Source organism: Carassius gibelio, chromosome A5 (genome assembly GCF_023724105.1).
Source record: "Carassius gibelio isolate Cgi1373 ecotype wild population from Czech Republic chromosome A5, carGib1.2-hapl.c, whole genome shotgun sequence".
Classification (NCBI taxonomy): Eukaryota; Metazoa; Chordata; class Actinopteri; order Cypriniformes; family Cyprinidae; genus Carassius; species Carassius gibelio.
The window spans coordinates 38910586-38927630 of record NC_068375.1 but is presented as its reverse complement, the minus strand read 5'-3'; the positions used below and the strand labels follow the sequence as shown (position 1 = coordinate 38927630).

Genomic DNA, 17045 nt, shown 5'->3' with positions numbered 1-17045 from the left:
ATTTCTAAAAATAGACCTATGGGAATCCATACTCGAAAAATGACATAGTGCTGCTCCAGGAGACTGCTTCCCACAGTGAAAGCAATTGTTTGCTTTGTAGTCATGTTTTAACTTGATCTGAGACACTGTATGCATCCTGTGGTGACAGTTCTTTAGTATTATCACCCTACCTGAACACTCTTGAGTAATTTTAGGGGATTTTGAAGTTGAGCAACACTTCACATGAAAAATCAGAGCGTTTAAGGTCATCCTCCATGGCTTTAACAAAATTGGCTATTTTATCATTTTACAAACACTAATGATAAATTTCTCTGTTTTTAGAAGTATATGTTTAACAAATAACAATTATATATATATACTCTTTGTTCAGACCACCATGGTTTTAAAAATGCAGTAATACCCTGTTCAACAATTCACATCAAGTCTACACATGCAGCTTTTTCGGATGTTTTCTGTTTTCCTTTTCATTGAATTGCATGTTCATTATCTCCACCCCTCATGATGACCCAGAGCTCTATAAAAGAGCATTTTCAGCTGATACGAGAAACAACAACTGCTGCTTTTATTTATCGGTGAATCTCAGGATTTACAAGAACAGTGAGTACATCACTATTATAGTTAAAGCTTTTGCAACATGGCAACTATAAAGCTTAAAATGAAATTAGCTCTGATTAAAACTTATTCCAATAAGTTTTTTTATTTATTTTAACCTAAATATCAACTCTCCTGTTTTACAGATGAGGGCATCCAAACTTCAGGAAAGGTTTGTAATCCTGCTCAGATACCTACAAATTTAAGCAGTGCACATTATTATATATGAGTGCATTACGTACAGAATTACAAACTTGATCATCATGTGAACAACTTCAAAATAAACTTTAGTTAGATGTGTTCAAATCTTAAATCTAAATTATATTAAATAGCACAATGCCATGAATGTAAGTGTGTGGACGAGGTTTATTCTTACGGTTCTGCTAATCAGATATTGTTTAGAAATGTGTAGATTCATATTGAATGTCATTTGTCCTTATTACTTGGAGTCATGATAAAGGATTGTGCAATACATTGATTTACAAACTGCAGTGCTTTACCAGTACTCTACGTCTGTGTTTGGCTAACTCTTATGCCATTATTCTTTGGGTCTTTACTACCAAGCAGATGGTCCAGTTTGCTACCATAAGTGTTAAACACCATTTTTCCCCTCTTATTCTTTATTTTTAGAACTGGGGAGCACTGTTATTTTTATAATAGGATTGTATTATTTGATTGTCCGTATTCCAGTACTGGAGATGGGCGTTCCTTTTCTGACATGCTCTGTTCGCAGTTGACCAATCACAACAGACTGGGTCATCGGACCAATCAGAGCAGAGCAGCCTCATGCAAAGGAGGGGTTTGGAAAGATGAATCTTCAAACGAATCATTTGAGAGTCATTGAGAAAAAAGCACAAAATTTAAATGCATATTATAAGAAAATGATTTTTTTTTTTTTTACTTGCATGCATGTGAACATGTTTTTGGTGGTTTCCAAAAACTAATTATGAACAATTCAAATAGCATAATAGGGTCACTTTAACATTTCTATCATAACAGTTGTCATATGTTAAATGTTTGGCTACTTACATTTTACCTCACACTCTCTGTAATGTAACTTTTAAAACTTTAAAAAAAATATTATTATTATTATTATTATTTTAAATCAAAGATCAAATATTGGATGGGACAATTTGGCAATTTCTAATTATATCTATGCAGGTTAACTTTTGACCCTTAAATAGCAAGTACAAGATGTTAAATTCAGCAATTCTGGGAAAAATTTATTATTGAGAGGAATCCCCCCCCCCCCCCCCCCTCTCAATCTGGTGGTTATGGGCCTGAAATAACAGTGATGTTAAATTGGTCTGTCTATCTTTGTGGCCAATGCAGCGGTGAGGTTAGAATCGCACATTCTCTACATAAAAATGAGGAGGAGTTTGTAGCCAGAAGGAGGGAAACTGTTTTTCAAAGCCTGCAGAAACTCGGAAAACACTGCAGTCAGGTAAGACAATCTTATATTTTATATATCTGTCCACTATTCTTTTTTGAAATGACCAACAAATGGTGTTTTATATCATGTTTGAGCAAACAAGCGTGTGTATTTCAGGATGAAGTGCCAAACATTGCATTACTGGGTTCTGGAGGAGGACAAAGAGCCATGGTGGGTTTGCTGGGATCCCTGGTTCAGCTTGATAAAGCGGGTCTTCTGGACTGCATCCTTTATCTGAGCGGAGTCTCTGGATCCACCTGGTACAAACCCTGAGAAACCACACACACAGAGATTGAATTGGGTTGAATGTTAAAACTGAGAGCAGTATGTTCTTCTCTGAAGGTGCATGGCCTCCTTATACCAAGAACCAGACTGGTCCACCAAACTAGAGACTGTGAAGGACCAAATCATCAGGAAAATCAGCGGTCCTGCAGTCAGCTGGGGAGACGCATTTGACAAACTGAAGAAATATTACTATGAGAAAGACCACTTCAGCTTGACAGACGTCTGGGCAGTGATGGTCATCACTACATATGTGAAAGAGGTCTGTAAATATTAATACCACAAACCTGCATGATTTGGAAGTCACATCCAGTCTTAAAGTGCTGTAGTTTTAATAGTTAGTTGATTATGGGATCAGTGGCGGCTCCAGACAATTTTGATTGGGGGGGCAATGGGGGGGTCCTGGTCTTTTCAAGGGGGGGTCTCATGAAAACCAACAAAAAATACAGTGGACATGGCTAATAACTGCATATTTCTGCTACTAAACAACAAAAACACCTTTGCAATGTAAACAAATGACAGGCTACATTTGTAATTCATATCCTTCACACTGCACTTTCATGTCAGGTATATTATGCATTTTTATTGACATTGATATTTTTACATTTATTTCCAGATAGATATTATTGAGTTTACAGGCTAAAGTGGTCTTGCTGTTGTAAACACTGTTGCTATTGTAGAAAAAATATTTTCATCACATCATTATATTTTAATTCATTTCTGAATTGTTTTTATTTTTATAATGATAATTCAGAGAATGAGAAAATCTGAATAAGCCTTACCAGTGTTGTGATAATTATTTTTACGTGTTAAAAATAAGTACTGTAATATAATAAGTTTATTCAAATAACAAAAAAGACCAGACCCCTTGATGCCTGTGAAACTTTTCTCCCTCAAACAGCACGCTAGTGTTACTTCTACACTACAGGCTACACACATAGACAGTAAAAGAGGCTACATAAACAACGTATCTGCATGTTCTCACATCACATCGTTCTTGTAAAATAATAATAACTAAATAAACACCAAAATCACTTCGCTGAGAATGAAACACCACTTACCAGCTGCCACGATGTTGAAAATATCCTCTAGCAATTAAAAAATGCGCGTGCAGCATGAGGAATCTTCCCGGTTGGATGAGGTCGTAGTCAGGTGAACGGTCATCATGTTGGTCATTTTATTTACGGCTAAATTATTATTAATAAATTGTACTAATATTATGATTGGGCGTGGGCAGGCATTCACAAAAGTTTATGTTATTACAAAAAAAAATTGAGGAAATTTTGCTTTGACAAAAGGGCACTTAAGGGGCAAAGGAGCAGGTGCTCAAGTGAACCGGTTCTTTCGGACAATTCGATCAAATAAACCAGCTGAAAAAAAAAATGGTTCACCGGTTCTTTTGCGCTCGATGTAATGCCGTCATTGGCGATGATTGCCCTTCATTCAAGCCTTTGGTTTACCCGCGCTTATAACATTAGCAAAGAATCAGTTCAGAATCAATCACCAAAAGAATCAGTTCGGTTCAGATGCGCTCTGTGTCAGTCTGCTTCACGCTGAATCACGCATGCGCAGTTATCATCAGCTAATCGGTTCTCGAATCTGACACGTCCGACAGAAACGGTTCTCGGTTCAGTGTATGAATAAATGTCGAAATAATTATTATTTATTATTGTTCTGCGTAGTTTGAAGAGAAACATTTTTGGATCTTTATCCCGAATATATATATTTTTTAATCAGGAAGAGGCTGGGGGGTCAAATGGGGGGTCAAGGCATTTTTTGGCAGGGTCTTGAGACCCCCCAAGACCCCCCCTGGCGCCGCCGGTGTATGGGATGCCAAGGAACCTGAGACACATACTGCAACATACGGCTGATGACAAACTACTGTAAATCGACCTACTATAGGCAAAATACAAACAAATTCTGAAATCACATTGAAAATCTGAGACTGTATAATTTAAGTGGTAGTTATTAAACAAATAAATATTTAAACAAATAAATAATTTGTGATAACTATAAATTATGAATGTAGATTATCCTGCTTATTACACGTGTCCTGCCTCAATAGTAAATAATTGGACACAAATATTGATTTGAATTGAAACATTTTATGAGCTTCCGCAAATAAAAACAGTTCCTAGCAAGTGGTTTGGAAGCAAAATGAAGAAAAAACATAAAATAAGACAAACAATTTAAGGAATAATGTTGTTACACCACATATTTTCACCAATAAATTATGATTCATGAATTATTGATTTGAGTTTAAACTGCTTTAAAATCTTACCTATTTATTTTGGTATAATCCCTTTTAGAAAGATTAAAACGAGCTCCTCAACAGTATTGTAGCTCATATGTTTAGCTGCAGGTTGGGCGTGATGAAAGGGCTTTACAACTGGTTGGAAAAGCCGCGGCCTTCCTCTTCTTTTTGGTTTTATGTCAGTTGATAGTTCAATTTGCGAAAGCTGTTCTACATGAAAGCTTAAATGCTATTCACTTACAGTTTAGCAGGTAAAACAATATGTGTGTACCTTTTTACCTAGTCGTCAGCTTAGATGGTCATCATCCCTAAACCCAATTCCGTTCTTTTTATCATCACCACAGAGCGTTTGCTTGAGTCTTTTTCTATTGTATTGACTTCACTTGATAAAAACATGTCATAGAGGCAGTCATTTTAACCTTATTCCTTGTATGATTTACAATTTGATTATTTCCTGTAATTTCATTGTAAGTGCGTGTGAACTAAAAACACCAATGACAATTAAAACTTTTTAATAATCTTCTGTTAATTGGATTGGCATTAAGTAATTTAGCAACAACACACTGTTATCCAATGAAACATTTTTTCAGTAATTACACTAAATTAGCCAATGCATTCTGCACATTGTCCTCTAATAACAAAACACTGTTCATTGCAAAAATAAATAAATAAATAAATAAAATGTAAAAAGTAAAAAAAGTGATGTCAGTGACGTCGCAAACATAGTTACTCGATGCACGGATGGCAACTGGCAAACGTAGCTACCAGCAAGAAGCTCCATTCACCAATAAGAAACCTTTCAACCCATAGCTCCTTTAAAAACAATAATTAACTAAAAAAAAATGTCCTCTAGATTGATGAACGGACACTCTCAGATCAGTGGGACCAGCTCAGAAAAGACCCGTTTCCCATCTATGCAATAATGGACAAGCAAAGCAAACAGGAGGAGGCACAAGGTTTGTATCTGAAAGAAAGTGAGTTTTTGTGATCATGTCAGCTGTTTTATGTTGGTGTTTTCTGTCTGCAGACCCCTGGTTTGAGATCAGTCCACTTGAAGCGGGTTATTCTCTCACTGGAGCGTTTGTGAAAACCTCTAGCTTCGGCAGCAAGTTTTGCAAAGGTTCAAAGAAAAAAGACCATCCTGAAACAGACATGCTTTACCTGCAAGGTAACAAACTCTGTCACAGGAGAGTTCATTAATATTTTTAAAATCAACATGCACTGAACAGGGAATTTAAGGTGAAATATAAACAATATTACAATTAGATATTTTTCAAATTAATTAAAGCAATTAAACACCACTGTGAGTTGCTGTTTAACAACAAAGTTTCTCATCACACAGTGATTTAAAAGAAAGATAATTTATGCTGAACAATTAAATGGCTTAAATTAGATACATTAAACTGTTATATTTCACATTTTGTTTTGAAAGCAATATGTTATTTGTTTCATTTATTGTAAACACATAAATGTATTTTCTGCAGCTCTGTGTGGCAGCGTTTTAGCTGATGGAGACGAGAATAAGAAATTCATCTGGAAACAAATAAAAGGTGAAGCTGCATTTGAAGATTCGATTCTACCTAAAGTTGACAGTCATTTCATTTCATGTGAACCCTGATTATATTTTCTCACAGATTTCTTTCAAAGTTCAATAACTATAAAAGAAATGAAGATGCTTGAGAAAAGGAGTGAAGGTAAATCATTTATTTGCAGTTCTGCTTAAGTTCCATCTTTGGAGTCTACTGAACAACCATCATAGCTAACAATAAAACGATTAGGCTAAGTACTGTGACAAATGTATTGCTCATGCATCTTATTGTACCTAATAAATCATGATAATGCCATAAAATTCATTTTAGCGTCAAATCAACACATATTAATTGAGTATGTCTGCTTGTGAGGAACGTCAGATTTCTGAACACGGAAAGAAGATGGAAAATTCCCCGATTTGCTCAGTGCATTGACATAAAAAGTAACGCTAACAATTGTTAAAAAAGTTGCATAAGATACAAGTTGGCATTTGTATCAAGATTCATCGTTTCTAAAATATTTTCAACAGTACAAACAATTTCTTTACATATAATTAGTGAATGCACTAAAGTGACTAATAATCTTTGACCCATATTTTATATGCAGATAGATTTTTCCTCTCTAAACTGTTTCTCATGTGTGTTTCTCTCATCATTACTGAATAAGACGCATCACAACAGCACAGCATATCATATTGCTCATATTTCCCTAATAAGTACTTTTCACAGTGCATAGCTGCTTCAACATCTCCTTTTATGTATTATCACAATTTATTTATTACTTATGTTAATACTCATCAGTATTTATGTTATGTTATATTATAGTAAAGTTAAAATCGTATCGCTGGATATTCAAGTTGAGGTTGTCGCTCCACTACATGTGGAGACATACAGTGGGGAGAAATGGACCACAGTGTTACATAAATACAGACATACAACAATGAAGTAAAACGGAATAAACCTATAAACAACTAATCTACTGACAGATTTGACTATAAATAAACATAAATATTAACCTATACATCAACTTTTCTTCAAAAGATCCTAAAGACCCATCTGAGGAAAAGGGTTTCCAGGTGCTCATGGATCTTGTGGACATGAATCTCGATGTTTTGAATGGCAAAGATCCTTCTGCTCTTGATCAATCCATCAGAAACACACTGAACGGTAAGAGTGTGTTACAATTCATATAGAGGAGACTAGTTTAGTTCATCTTAGAGTCACACTTACTGCAGTGAATATTTAGCAGGGTTCAGTTTTTGAATACAAACTACTGAAAAAATGATTTAACATTTATGACTGTAATTGCAATTACGGTGTCAGATCACTAGAACTACATAATGTACGTTTCCCTCTTTTAACAGAGCTCAGTGGAGGCAAACGCCGGGTGATTTTGCCAACAGAAAAACTGAATCTCGCTGATAAAAAGGCTGCAGAACTGCATATGAAGCAATACACTGAAGATGTGTGTAAGAATTTGAGTCTTTGGGACAGGTTTCCTTTTTTGGGTAGGTTGAATTGTCTTTACAGTGTGTATGATTTCAACAGTATATTGTTGTTCTCTTTTGATTTTTCAATGCATAAACCGAGAAGTTAGTAGAGCTTTCAATTAGCAACAAAAGGTTTTAACAGACTGATGCCAGAGAAGAACTTTTGCGATCATGACAAAAATCATAATCATGATTAAAGGACAGTTCACTTATCATTTACTTACCCTCATGTCGTTCCAAACGCACAAGACTTTCATTCATCTTCCAAGCAAAAATGAAGATAAATTTAATGAAACCTGAGAGATTTCTTTCTCTTCATTGATAGCCTGTTCACACAAAACTATGATTGAAACTAAAATGTATATAATTGCACACACACCTACTTTACAGCACCTACTTTTTCATCTCCAAATATGGTCACTAGAAAAACAATATACAGAATATTACAGTATAATTTATTTTTATTTCAGCTCTTTTCTCGAGCATTTGTATATGCATGACTCAGTGGACCTGGGGCAGGAAATATAACTTCCTTCACGAAATTACAGGTGAGAACAAGTCTAATAATAACTGCCAATTCCGTGTGAATTATATAATAAACAGACTTATTCGCTGTGCTCCCTCAGATGAAGCAGTGCCTGCTGCTCTTCTGGAAGGTGAGACGAGAGACTATATGGACGCCGGAGTGTTGCTGAACTCACCCTACTTCTCAGTGCTGAGAGAAGAACGAGACATAGACCTCATCATTTCCCTGGATTTCAGTGAAGCCGATCCTTTCAAGGTATTATACAAACATATGGCACATTCTATAATTAAAGTTAAAGAAATAGATAGCCTAACCATTTACTTCCCCTCATATAGTTCCAAACTATATTTCTCTTTTTGTTCGGTAGAAAAAAAAAGGAGATTTTTTTATTTTTATTAATATTGCTGCTTTTTCCTCATGACCACGAATGGACATACTAACCTTAAAGGAACACTCTGACTTTTTGGGACTTTAGCTTATTCACAGTATCCCCCAGAGTTAGATAAGTCCATACATCATTTCTGTGCATTCTGTAAGTGTTATTTGACGCACCCACTGCTAGCCTAGCTTAGCACAAAGACTGGATGTAAATGGATAATGGTAGCATAGTAATCCCAATAAGTGACAAAATAATGCAAACATTTTCCTATTTACATGTTGCGATCTGTATAGTCACAGCGTGTACAAATAACAAGGCTATATGAGACAGAGACCATTTTTAATCGTATAAATACTGGGAACTATATTCTCACTAGGCGCAGGAGCATAGCTAACGTTACTTAGGCGGAGTGGCTACTTGGGCGGAGTGATTAACACAGCACCCGAGACGCCCTGTTGATGGTTCCGTAAACACAAAACAAACGTGACTAACTAGCTAGACGTGACTCGTCATCATGGCTGACTTTGAGGAATTGTCAGACTCAGAGGAATTTTACTGTGTATCAAACCAAGATCCAGAACCATATAGTTTTGAGCCAGAATACACAGACGAGGAGTTACAAACTTTGGAAGCTGTAAGACAAGATGCAGAACAGATTGATGTCGAAGGGAGAATCAGAACGAACACAGACTGGTGGTGTAAATGTGGAACATGCCAACCTATGCCGACAGAAACTTTTGATTGTTTCCACTGTCCTCATTTGTAAGTCGCTTTGGATAAAAGCATCTTCTAAATGACTAAATGTACATGTAAACTGAAATCTCTGTCTAACGCGTTTGGTTAATTAATGCTGTGTAAAGTGCTTCAAAGTGCTTGTGTTGCTTTTCCACTGCAGACAGTGAGAGAAGCTGCTGAGATGTGTAAGAAGCTAAACATCCCTTTTCCTGAAGTCAACATTCCCAGTGAAGACCTGAAGAACCCAAAGGACTTCTATGTGTTCAAAGGCACAAACACTCCAACCGTGATTCACATCCCTCTGTTTAATGTGGTCAACTGTGGAGGCAAGTTTAGACTGTCTACTTAAATAAAATTAAAATATAATATGTTTAAGTGTTTTACTTTTTCTTTAGATGATGTTGAGACCTGGAAGAAAAATTATGCCACCTTACAAGGTTCTTACAGCGCTGAGATGATCACTAATCTTATGGAGGTTGCTGGAAAAAACATCTCAAACAACAGAGAGAAACTGCTGGAGCAGATTGATGCAGTCGTCGGGTAGAAAGGACAAAACTAATGACAGTCATTGTGAAATGAGGCAAAGTCCTCACTGTTTGTTTACATGTTTTTATTTTACTTTTTATTTTCAGGTAAAATTATGTTCCAGTTAGACTTAATGTTGATACATTTTCCAGGTGAAATAACTGATTTAAAGTTGTTCTTTAGTCAACTTATATTCAGACCATTGTTTCACCAAACTATTTTATTGAAAACCACTGATAACCACTCACTCATTTAGTCGACATATATCTATATAGTTCATAGGAATCAGAATGTAGGTGGGCCCAGAGATAATCAGGTGGGCCTAGCCTAAAATGCATCTGTTATTAAAAAAGTCTAACATAACTATACCTGCTTGAACACACCACCGTTTAATTAAGCATTAGCCTGTAATTATGTCATAGGCAGTGTTTTCATAGGAAAATGTAGACTCCCTTACTTTTGATGGTATAATAATGTTTCTGCTTTGTATTCAGTTCAGCTACATCAATTACTGGATGCCTTTGTCCGTATTAAGGATTTCCAGGCATGTCATAAGTCGAGTATGAATGAAACATACATAGAAACATAGGAGAGTGTTTAGCACTTAATGTTCACATCGCCTCATTTTGGATACGAATAAAGTGTAATGCGCATAAAGCCATGCATACCTGGTCTCTTTGCATTTAAACCTATATTTATCCACACTGGACCTTGAAACCTCTATGTGAACACACTTGTCAAGAAAAAAAGTGCGGGGGCAAATTTATGTTTTAATATGGCTAATTTCCACTTATGGTTTGGTACAGTACAGTACTGTACATAATTACTCCCATTTCCACTGTCAGAAGTTGTGAATGGTACCAAAATAGCGAACCTTGCCATACTACTTTTTTGGGACCCTTTCGTAAGGGTACCTAGCACAAGAGGACTGTGCCTAAAGAGCTAGACACAGATGCTTTACAGAGAATCAGCACTTGCATGTGTTACAGCCATAGTGGCGTAAACAGAAAGAACTGAAAGTTTGAAGATTGTCACCATCAAGGGACACAGACCAACGAGTTTATGAAGAAGCAGTGGCAGAATCGTTATGGCCACCCCTCTGCTGGCTGGTGGGCTGTGAAATAAAGTATTCAAAAGATCACAGGAAAATTCACTTTTAATGTAAAACTTCAGAACAAGCTTGTTGTATGTAGGTTGTTTGCAAGCCAGTGATGTAGCTCCCAATTATTTGCAAGCTAGCAGAATTGATGCTACATTCAGTACATAGGGCATGTAGCATAAAGCTAATGTAGTTTGCAGCCCTCATCCTTTTTAGGCTTTTCTTAAAACCAAAACAAGAACAAGTACACGTGTGATGAATGTGTAAAGAAATATCACTAGTGATTAATATCACTAATATCACAGTAGATTAACTGGTTTTAAATATAGGAAATCTGAGTGTGGGCAAGACAGGACAGTCTTGCCCACACTCAGATTTCCTGGCCACTGAACCCCACTGCCTGGAAGCAGCTCACCTCTCTCACGTGTCAAGTCTCTGGTCTCGTGAGTCTCTACCTGGCGACTAGACTGGTGACATTTGTGTTTCACTTGAAGCTACGGGTTTCCTGCCTACTCTGTGCTTGAGCTCGTGGTCATCTTGGACTGTCTCAGTGGTCATCCCTCCTGCCCGTATTATTGTCTGCCCTGCCCATCTGTTTGAACCATTTCACTGCAAATTCCACCAGTTGTTCCAGTCTATGTTTTGTTAATAAAATACCCTTGTCTGCTCATTTTGCATTTGAGTCCCATTCTTGCAGATCCCTGACAGTTTCCTGAGCCTTCGAAATGGTCTATAAGCTTGGTTCACTAGGCTACACAATCATGGGGAAGACTACTGATCTAACAGTTGTCCAAAAAGCCCTAAATTGACATCACTCACAAGGAGGGTAAGCCACAAACATTCATTGCCAAAGAAGCTGGCTGTTCATGGAATGCTGTATCCAAGCATGTTAACAGAAAGTTAAATGGAAGGAAGAAGTGTGGAAGAAAAAAATGCACAACCAACCGAGAGAACCACACCATTATGAGGATCCTCAAGCTAAATCGATCCCCTGAGGAGCACTTCCACTCATTCTCTACTACAGGTATAGGAGAGGAAGAATTGTATAAACTTGTTAAATCATCTAAACCAACAACATGTATGTTAGACTCTATTCCATCTAAGCTCGTAAAAGAGGTGCTTACAGAAGTCATAGATCCTCTTCTGACTATTATTAATTCGTAATTGTCATTAGGATATTTCCCCAAAACCTTCAAACTGGCTGTTATCTCATCAGAAAACCACAACTAGAACCCAAAAAAACTAGTTAATTATAAACCGATCTCGGATCTCCCTTTTCTGTCCAAGATACTAGAAAAGGTGGTATCCTCACAATTATATTCCTTCTTAAAGAAAAATGTTATCTGTGAGGATTTCCAGTCAGGATTTAGACCGTATCATAGTACTGAGACTGCTCTCCATAGAGATGCAAATGACCTGCTCTTACCATCTGATCATGGTTGGATCTCTCTATTAGTGCTATTGGATCTTAGTGCTGCGTTCATAACTATTGACCACAACATTCTTTTGAATAGCCTAGAAAACTTTCTTGGAATTAATGGAAGTGCATAAGAATGGTTAAAATCATGTTTATATGACCACCATCAATTCGTAGCAGTGAATGAAGAGGTATCATATAGATCACAAGTGCAGTATGGAGAACCTCAAGGCTCAGCACTAGGGCCATTACTCGTAACGCTTGTTAAGCATTAACATGTTACATGTTAACCTTGGGAGATATTATCAGGAAACACGGTGTTAGCTTTCACTGTTATGCTGATGATACTCAGCTCTGTATTTCTACACAGTCCGGAGAAACATACCAATTTGAAAAACTAACGGAATGCATAGTCGAAATAAAATAAAACTGGATGATGTTTAATTTCTTACTGCTCAATTCTGAAAATGAAAAAAAACAGAGGTGTCAATTATTGGACCTAATATCTCTTTATGTTATAACTTAGAATGCTGTCTACGACTTGATGGCTGCTCTGTCATCACTTAGGAACCTAGGTTTGCTATTTGATAGCAATCTTTCTTTAGAAAGCAACATTTCTAGCATTTGTAAAACTGAATTTTTTATCTCAAAAATATATCTAAATTACAACCTATGCTCTCAATGTCAAATGCAGAAATGTTAATCCATGCGTTTATGACCTAAAGGTTGGATTATTGTAATGCTTTATTGGTAAGTTGCTCTGCACGCTTAATAAACAAACTCCAGCTAGTCCAAAATGCAGTCTTACTAGAACCAGGAAGTATGACCATATTACCCGGTTCTGTCAACACTGCACTGGCTGGCTCCCTATTAAAGATTGTATATATTTTAAAATCTTGCTTATTACTTATAAAAACCTGAATGTTTTAGCACCTCAGTATTTGAACAAGATCTTGTTACAATATGGTTCCCCATGTCCGCTGTATTCTCAAAACTCTGGCAACTTGATTATACCTAAAATATCAAAGTCAAATGCGGGCGGCAGATCCTTTTCCTATTTAGCACCTAAACTCTGGAATAACCTACCTAACATTGTTCGGGAGGCAGACACACTCTTGCAGTTCAAAACTAGATTAAAGACTCATCTTTTTAACCTGGTTTACACATAACATACTAATACGCTTCTAATATCCAAATCCATTAAAGGATTTTTAGGCTGCATTAATTAGGTAAACCAGAACCGGGAAAACTTCCCATAACATCAGATGTACTTGCTACAATGTTAGAAGAATGGCATCTACGCTAATATTACTCTGTTTCTCTCTAATTCCGAGGTCACCATAGCCACCAGATCCAGTCTGTGTCCAGATCAGAGGGTCACTACAGTCACCTGGATCCAGAATTGAATTGACACCTGGACGACCGGGACAAGAACACAGGAAACAGATGATTCTTCTGCACAATCTGACTTTGCTGCAGCCTGGGATTGAACTACTGGTTTCGTCTGGTAAGCCTCCACAGTCACCGGACCTGAACCCAATCGAGATGGTTTAGGGGTGAGCTGGACCGCAGACAGAAGGCAAAAGGGCCAACAAGTGCTAAGCATCTCTCGGGGAACTCCTTCAAGACTGTTGGAAGACCATTTCAGGTGACTACCTCTTGAATCTTATCAAGAGAATGACAAGAGTGTGCAAAGCAGTAATCAAAGCAAAAGGTGGCTACTTTGAAGAACCTAGAATATGACATATTTTCAGTTGTTTCACACTTTTTTGTTATTTATATAATTCCATATATAATGCCACATGTGTTAATTCATAGTTTTGATGCCTTCAGTGTGAATCTACAATTTTCATAGTCATGAAAATAAAGAAAACTCTTTGAATGAGGTGTGTCCAAACTTTTGTTCTGTACTGTATATTGTTCACAGAGACATGGCTTAGCAAAAGCACTCCAGACGGTGCTATTCAGCTCAATCAGCTGACATGCTATCGAGTGGACAGAGCTCTCGTCGAGGGAGGAAAAACCCGCAGTGGAGGGGCTTTGCGTTTACATCAATGATGCATGGTGCCGCGATGCTTTTGTGGTCTGCAAACACCGCTCAACCCTGGTGGAGTTTATGATTATTAAGTGCTGGCCGTTCTATATGCCGAGGGAATATACTGTCATACTATTCGTTTCGGTTTACATCCCCCCAAACAACAACAGCAACAGGAACAGTGCACTAAATGAACTGTACCAGCACATCAATGAGCAGCAGACAGTCCAACCTGATGTTTTTCTCATCATAGCTTGGGATTTCAACCGTGCTGACTTAAAGAGTGTGTTTCCAAAAATACACCAACACATTAACTTTCCAACACGAGGTAATAACATTTTAGACTTTGTTTACACCACACAGAGAGGAGCTTACAAAGCCCTCCCCCTCTCCCACCTCGGAGCCTCAGACCACATGACTGTCATGCTAATAGCTGCATACAGACCGCTCATTAAATTTGTCAAACCAGTTCAAAAACAGATTCAAGTGTGGCTGGAAGGATCATCAGAAGCTTTTCAAGACTGCTTTGTAACAACTGTCTGGAATATGTTTAAGCAGCCTGCCGCATACAATAACACCACTGACCTCCAGGAGTACTCAGAGACTGTCACTGCCTATATCAACAAGTGTTTTGATGATGTTACAGTCACAAAAACCATCACTGTCCAGGCCAACCAGAAGCTGTGGATGACAGGGAAGGTCTACAGACTCTTGAAGATGCGGAACGTTGCCTTCAGATCTGGAGATGAAGTGGGCCTGAATACAACCAGTACTCAGTCAAGCTGTTGTTCCCACATGTTTCAAAACTATCACCATCATTCCAGTCTCGAAGAAGCCGTCTCCATCCATCTTCAATGACTACTGTCCTGTTGCACTTACTCCCATCTTCATGAAGTGCTTTGAACGGCTAATCATGCACCACATAAATCTATCCTTCCCCCTCCCTGGACCCCTTACAGTTTGCATATCGGTCCAACCAGTCGACCGATGATGCCATCGCCACTGCCGTCCACTCAGCACTCACACATCTGGACAAAAAGGACTCATACGTCAGAATGATGTTCAAAGACTTCAGTTCAGCATTCAACACAATCATACCTCAACAGCTCATTCACAAAATGTTCCAGCTGGGGCTCAACACTTCGCTGTGCAACTGGCTGTTGAACTTTATGACTGGAAGACCTCAAGCAGTACAGGTCGGCAGCAACACATCCAGCACCATCACACTGAACACTGGGGCCCTCCAAGGATGTGTACTGAGCCCCTTTCTCTTAACTCTGCTGACCCACGACTACACACCGTCATACAGCTCCAACCTCTTTATTAAGTTTGTAGATGACATAACTGTGCTGGGTCTCATTAGCAACAAGGATGAAACAAACTACAGGAGCGAGGTGAGCCGCCTGACCGGATGGTGCAGGGGCAACAATCTCTCTCTGAACATGGAGAAGATGAAGGAGATTGTTGTTGACCTCAGGAGAGTGCACACTCAGCATGACCCTTTGACCATCAATGGTGCGACTGTGGAGAGAGTGAGCAGCAACAAGTTCCTGGGTGTGCACATAACAGAGGCCCTCTCCTGGACCGACAATACCGCAGCACTGGCCAAGAAATCACAACAGCGTTTCTACTTCCTCCGCAAACTGAGGAGAGCCAAAGCCCCACCCCCCATCATGTACATCTTCTACAGAGCCACCATCGAGAGCATCCTGTCGAGCTGCATCACTGTGTGGTATGGAGCCTGCAACACGTCCTGCCGGAAGACTCTACAATGCATAGTGAGAGAAGCTGAGAAGATCATTGGTGTCTCTCTACCCTCCCTCCAGGAAATTTACGGAAACCGTCTCACTTACTCTGCATCACAGATGATCCCACCCACCTATCACACAGCTTCTTCAGTCTGCTGCCATCAGGAAGCAGACTGCGGAGTTTCCAGGCCAGAACCAGGAGACTGAAGGACAGCTTCATCCATCAGGCTGTCAGGAAGCTGAACTCGGTCCCGAACTTGCCTCCCATCCCTCTTCAGCCCCAGGCACCACTGAACTATGAATCACCACTGAACTATGAACTATGAATTAGTGTTATCTGTAGGCACCGAGGGTCTGAGAGTAACGCAATTTCGATTCTCTGTATGTACGTACTGTACATATGGAAAAATTGACAAAAGCAGACTTGACATGACTTGACTTAAACTGAACTGAGCTACATGATGGCATCACTCAATTCGTGGTGGACTGCCTTTGACTGTCATTTTGCATTATTGACACACTGTCTTGTTTAAAGCAATATATAAATAAAGGTGACGACATGACATGAGAGCAAGTTTTGTATTTCATTTGTAAACCAAGGTCCTAGAGTCTGGAGGAAGGGTGGAAAAGCTCATAGCCCAAGTTGCCTAAAGTCCAGTGTTAAATTTCCACATGATTTGGGATGCAATGTCATCTGCTGGTGTTGGTCCATTGTGTTTTTTTGAAAACCAAAGTCACTGTACAACAAGCGCTACTCTACATCTACTACTCTACAATCATCAGTGGCAATTTTTTTAAATATAAAAAACGTACTTACAGTCTGCAACGTACTGAGTCAGAACAGCCAGGAGATCAGAAAAACAGTCCTCCATAAAATGTATTGCACACATCTGAATATTTGGGTTGAAATGTTCTGGAACATTGTTGTAAATACAACTTCACCACTGATTTCTAGTTGTGTCCTCTTTTGGAAGGCCAAACAAAGTACTAAGTTGTACAAAGT

At 38.3% G+C, this 17045-nt stretch overlaps 1 protein-coding gene across 1 annotated transcript; it reads left to right on the top strand.

The window, feature by feature from the left end:
• Positions 1-571: 571 nt before the first annotated feature.
• Positions 572-9567, top strand: LOC128015010 (cytosolic phospholipase A2 zeta-like). The gene is made up of 14 exons (XM_052598767.1): positions 572-597; positions 738-763; positions 1924-2035; positions 2141-2283; positions 2366-2567; positions 5413-5515; positions 5587-5727; positions 6044-6109; positions 6194-6253; positions 7130-7255; positions 7453-7596; positions 8049-8126; positions 8205-8359; positions 9379-9567. Exons 2-14 carry the CDS (start codon positions 738-740, stop codon positions 9565-9567), a joined length of 1545 nt encoding a protein of 514 aa, XP_052454727.1. The 5' UTR covers positions 572-597.
• Positions 9568-17045: the final 7478 nt, after the last annotated feature.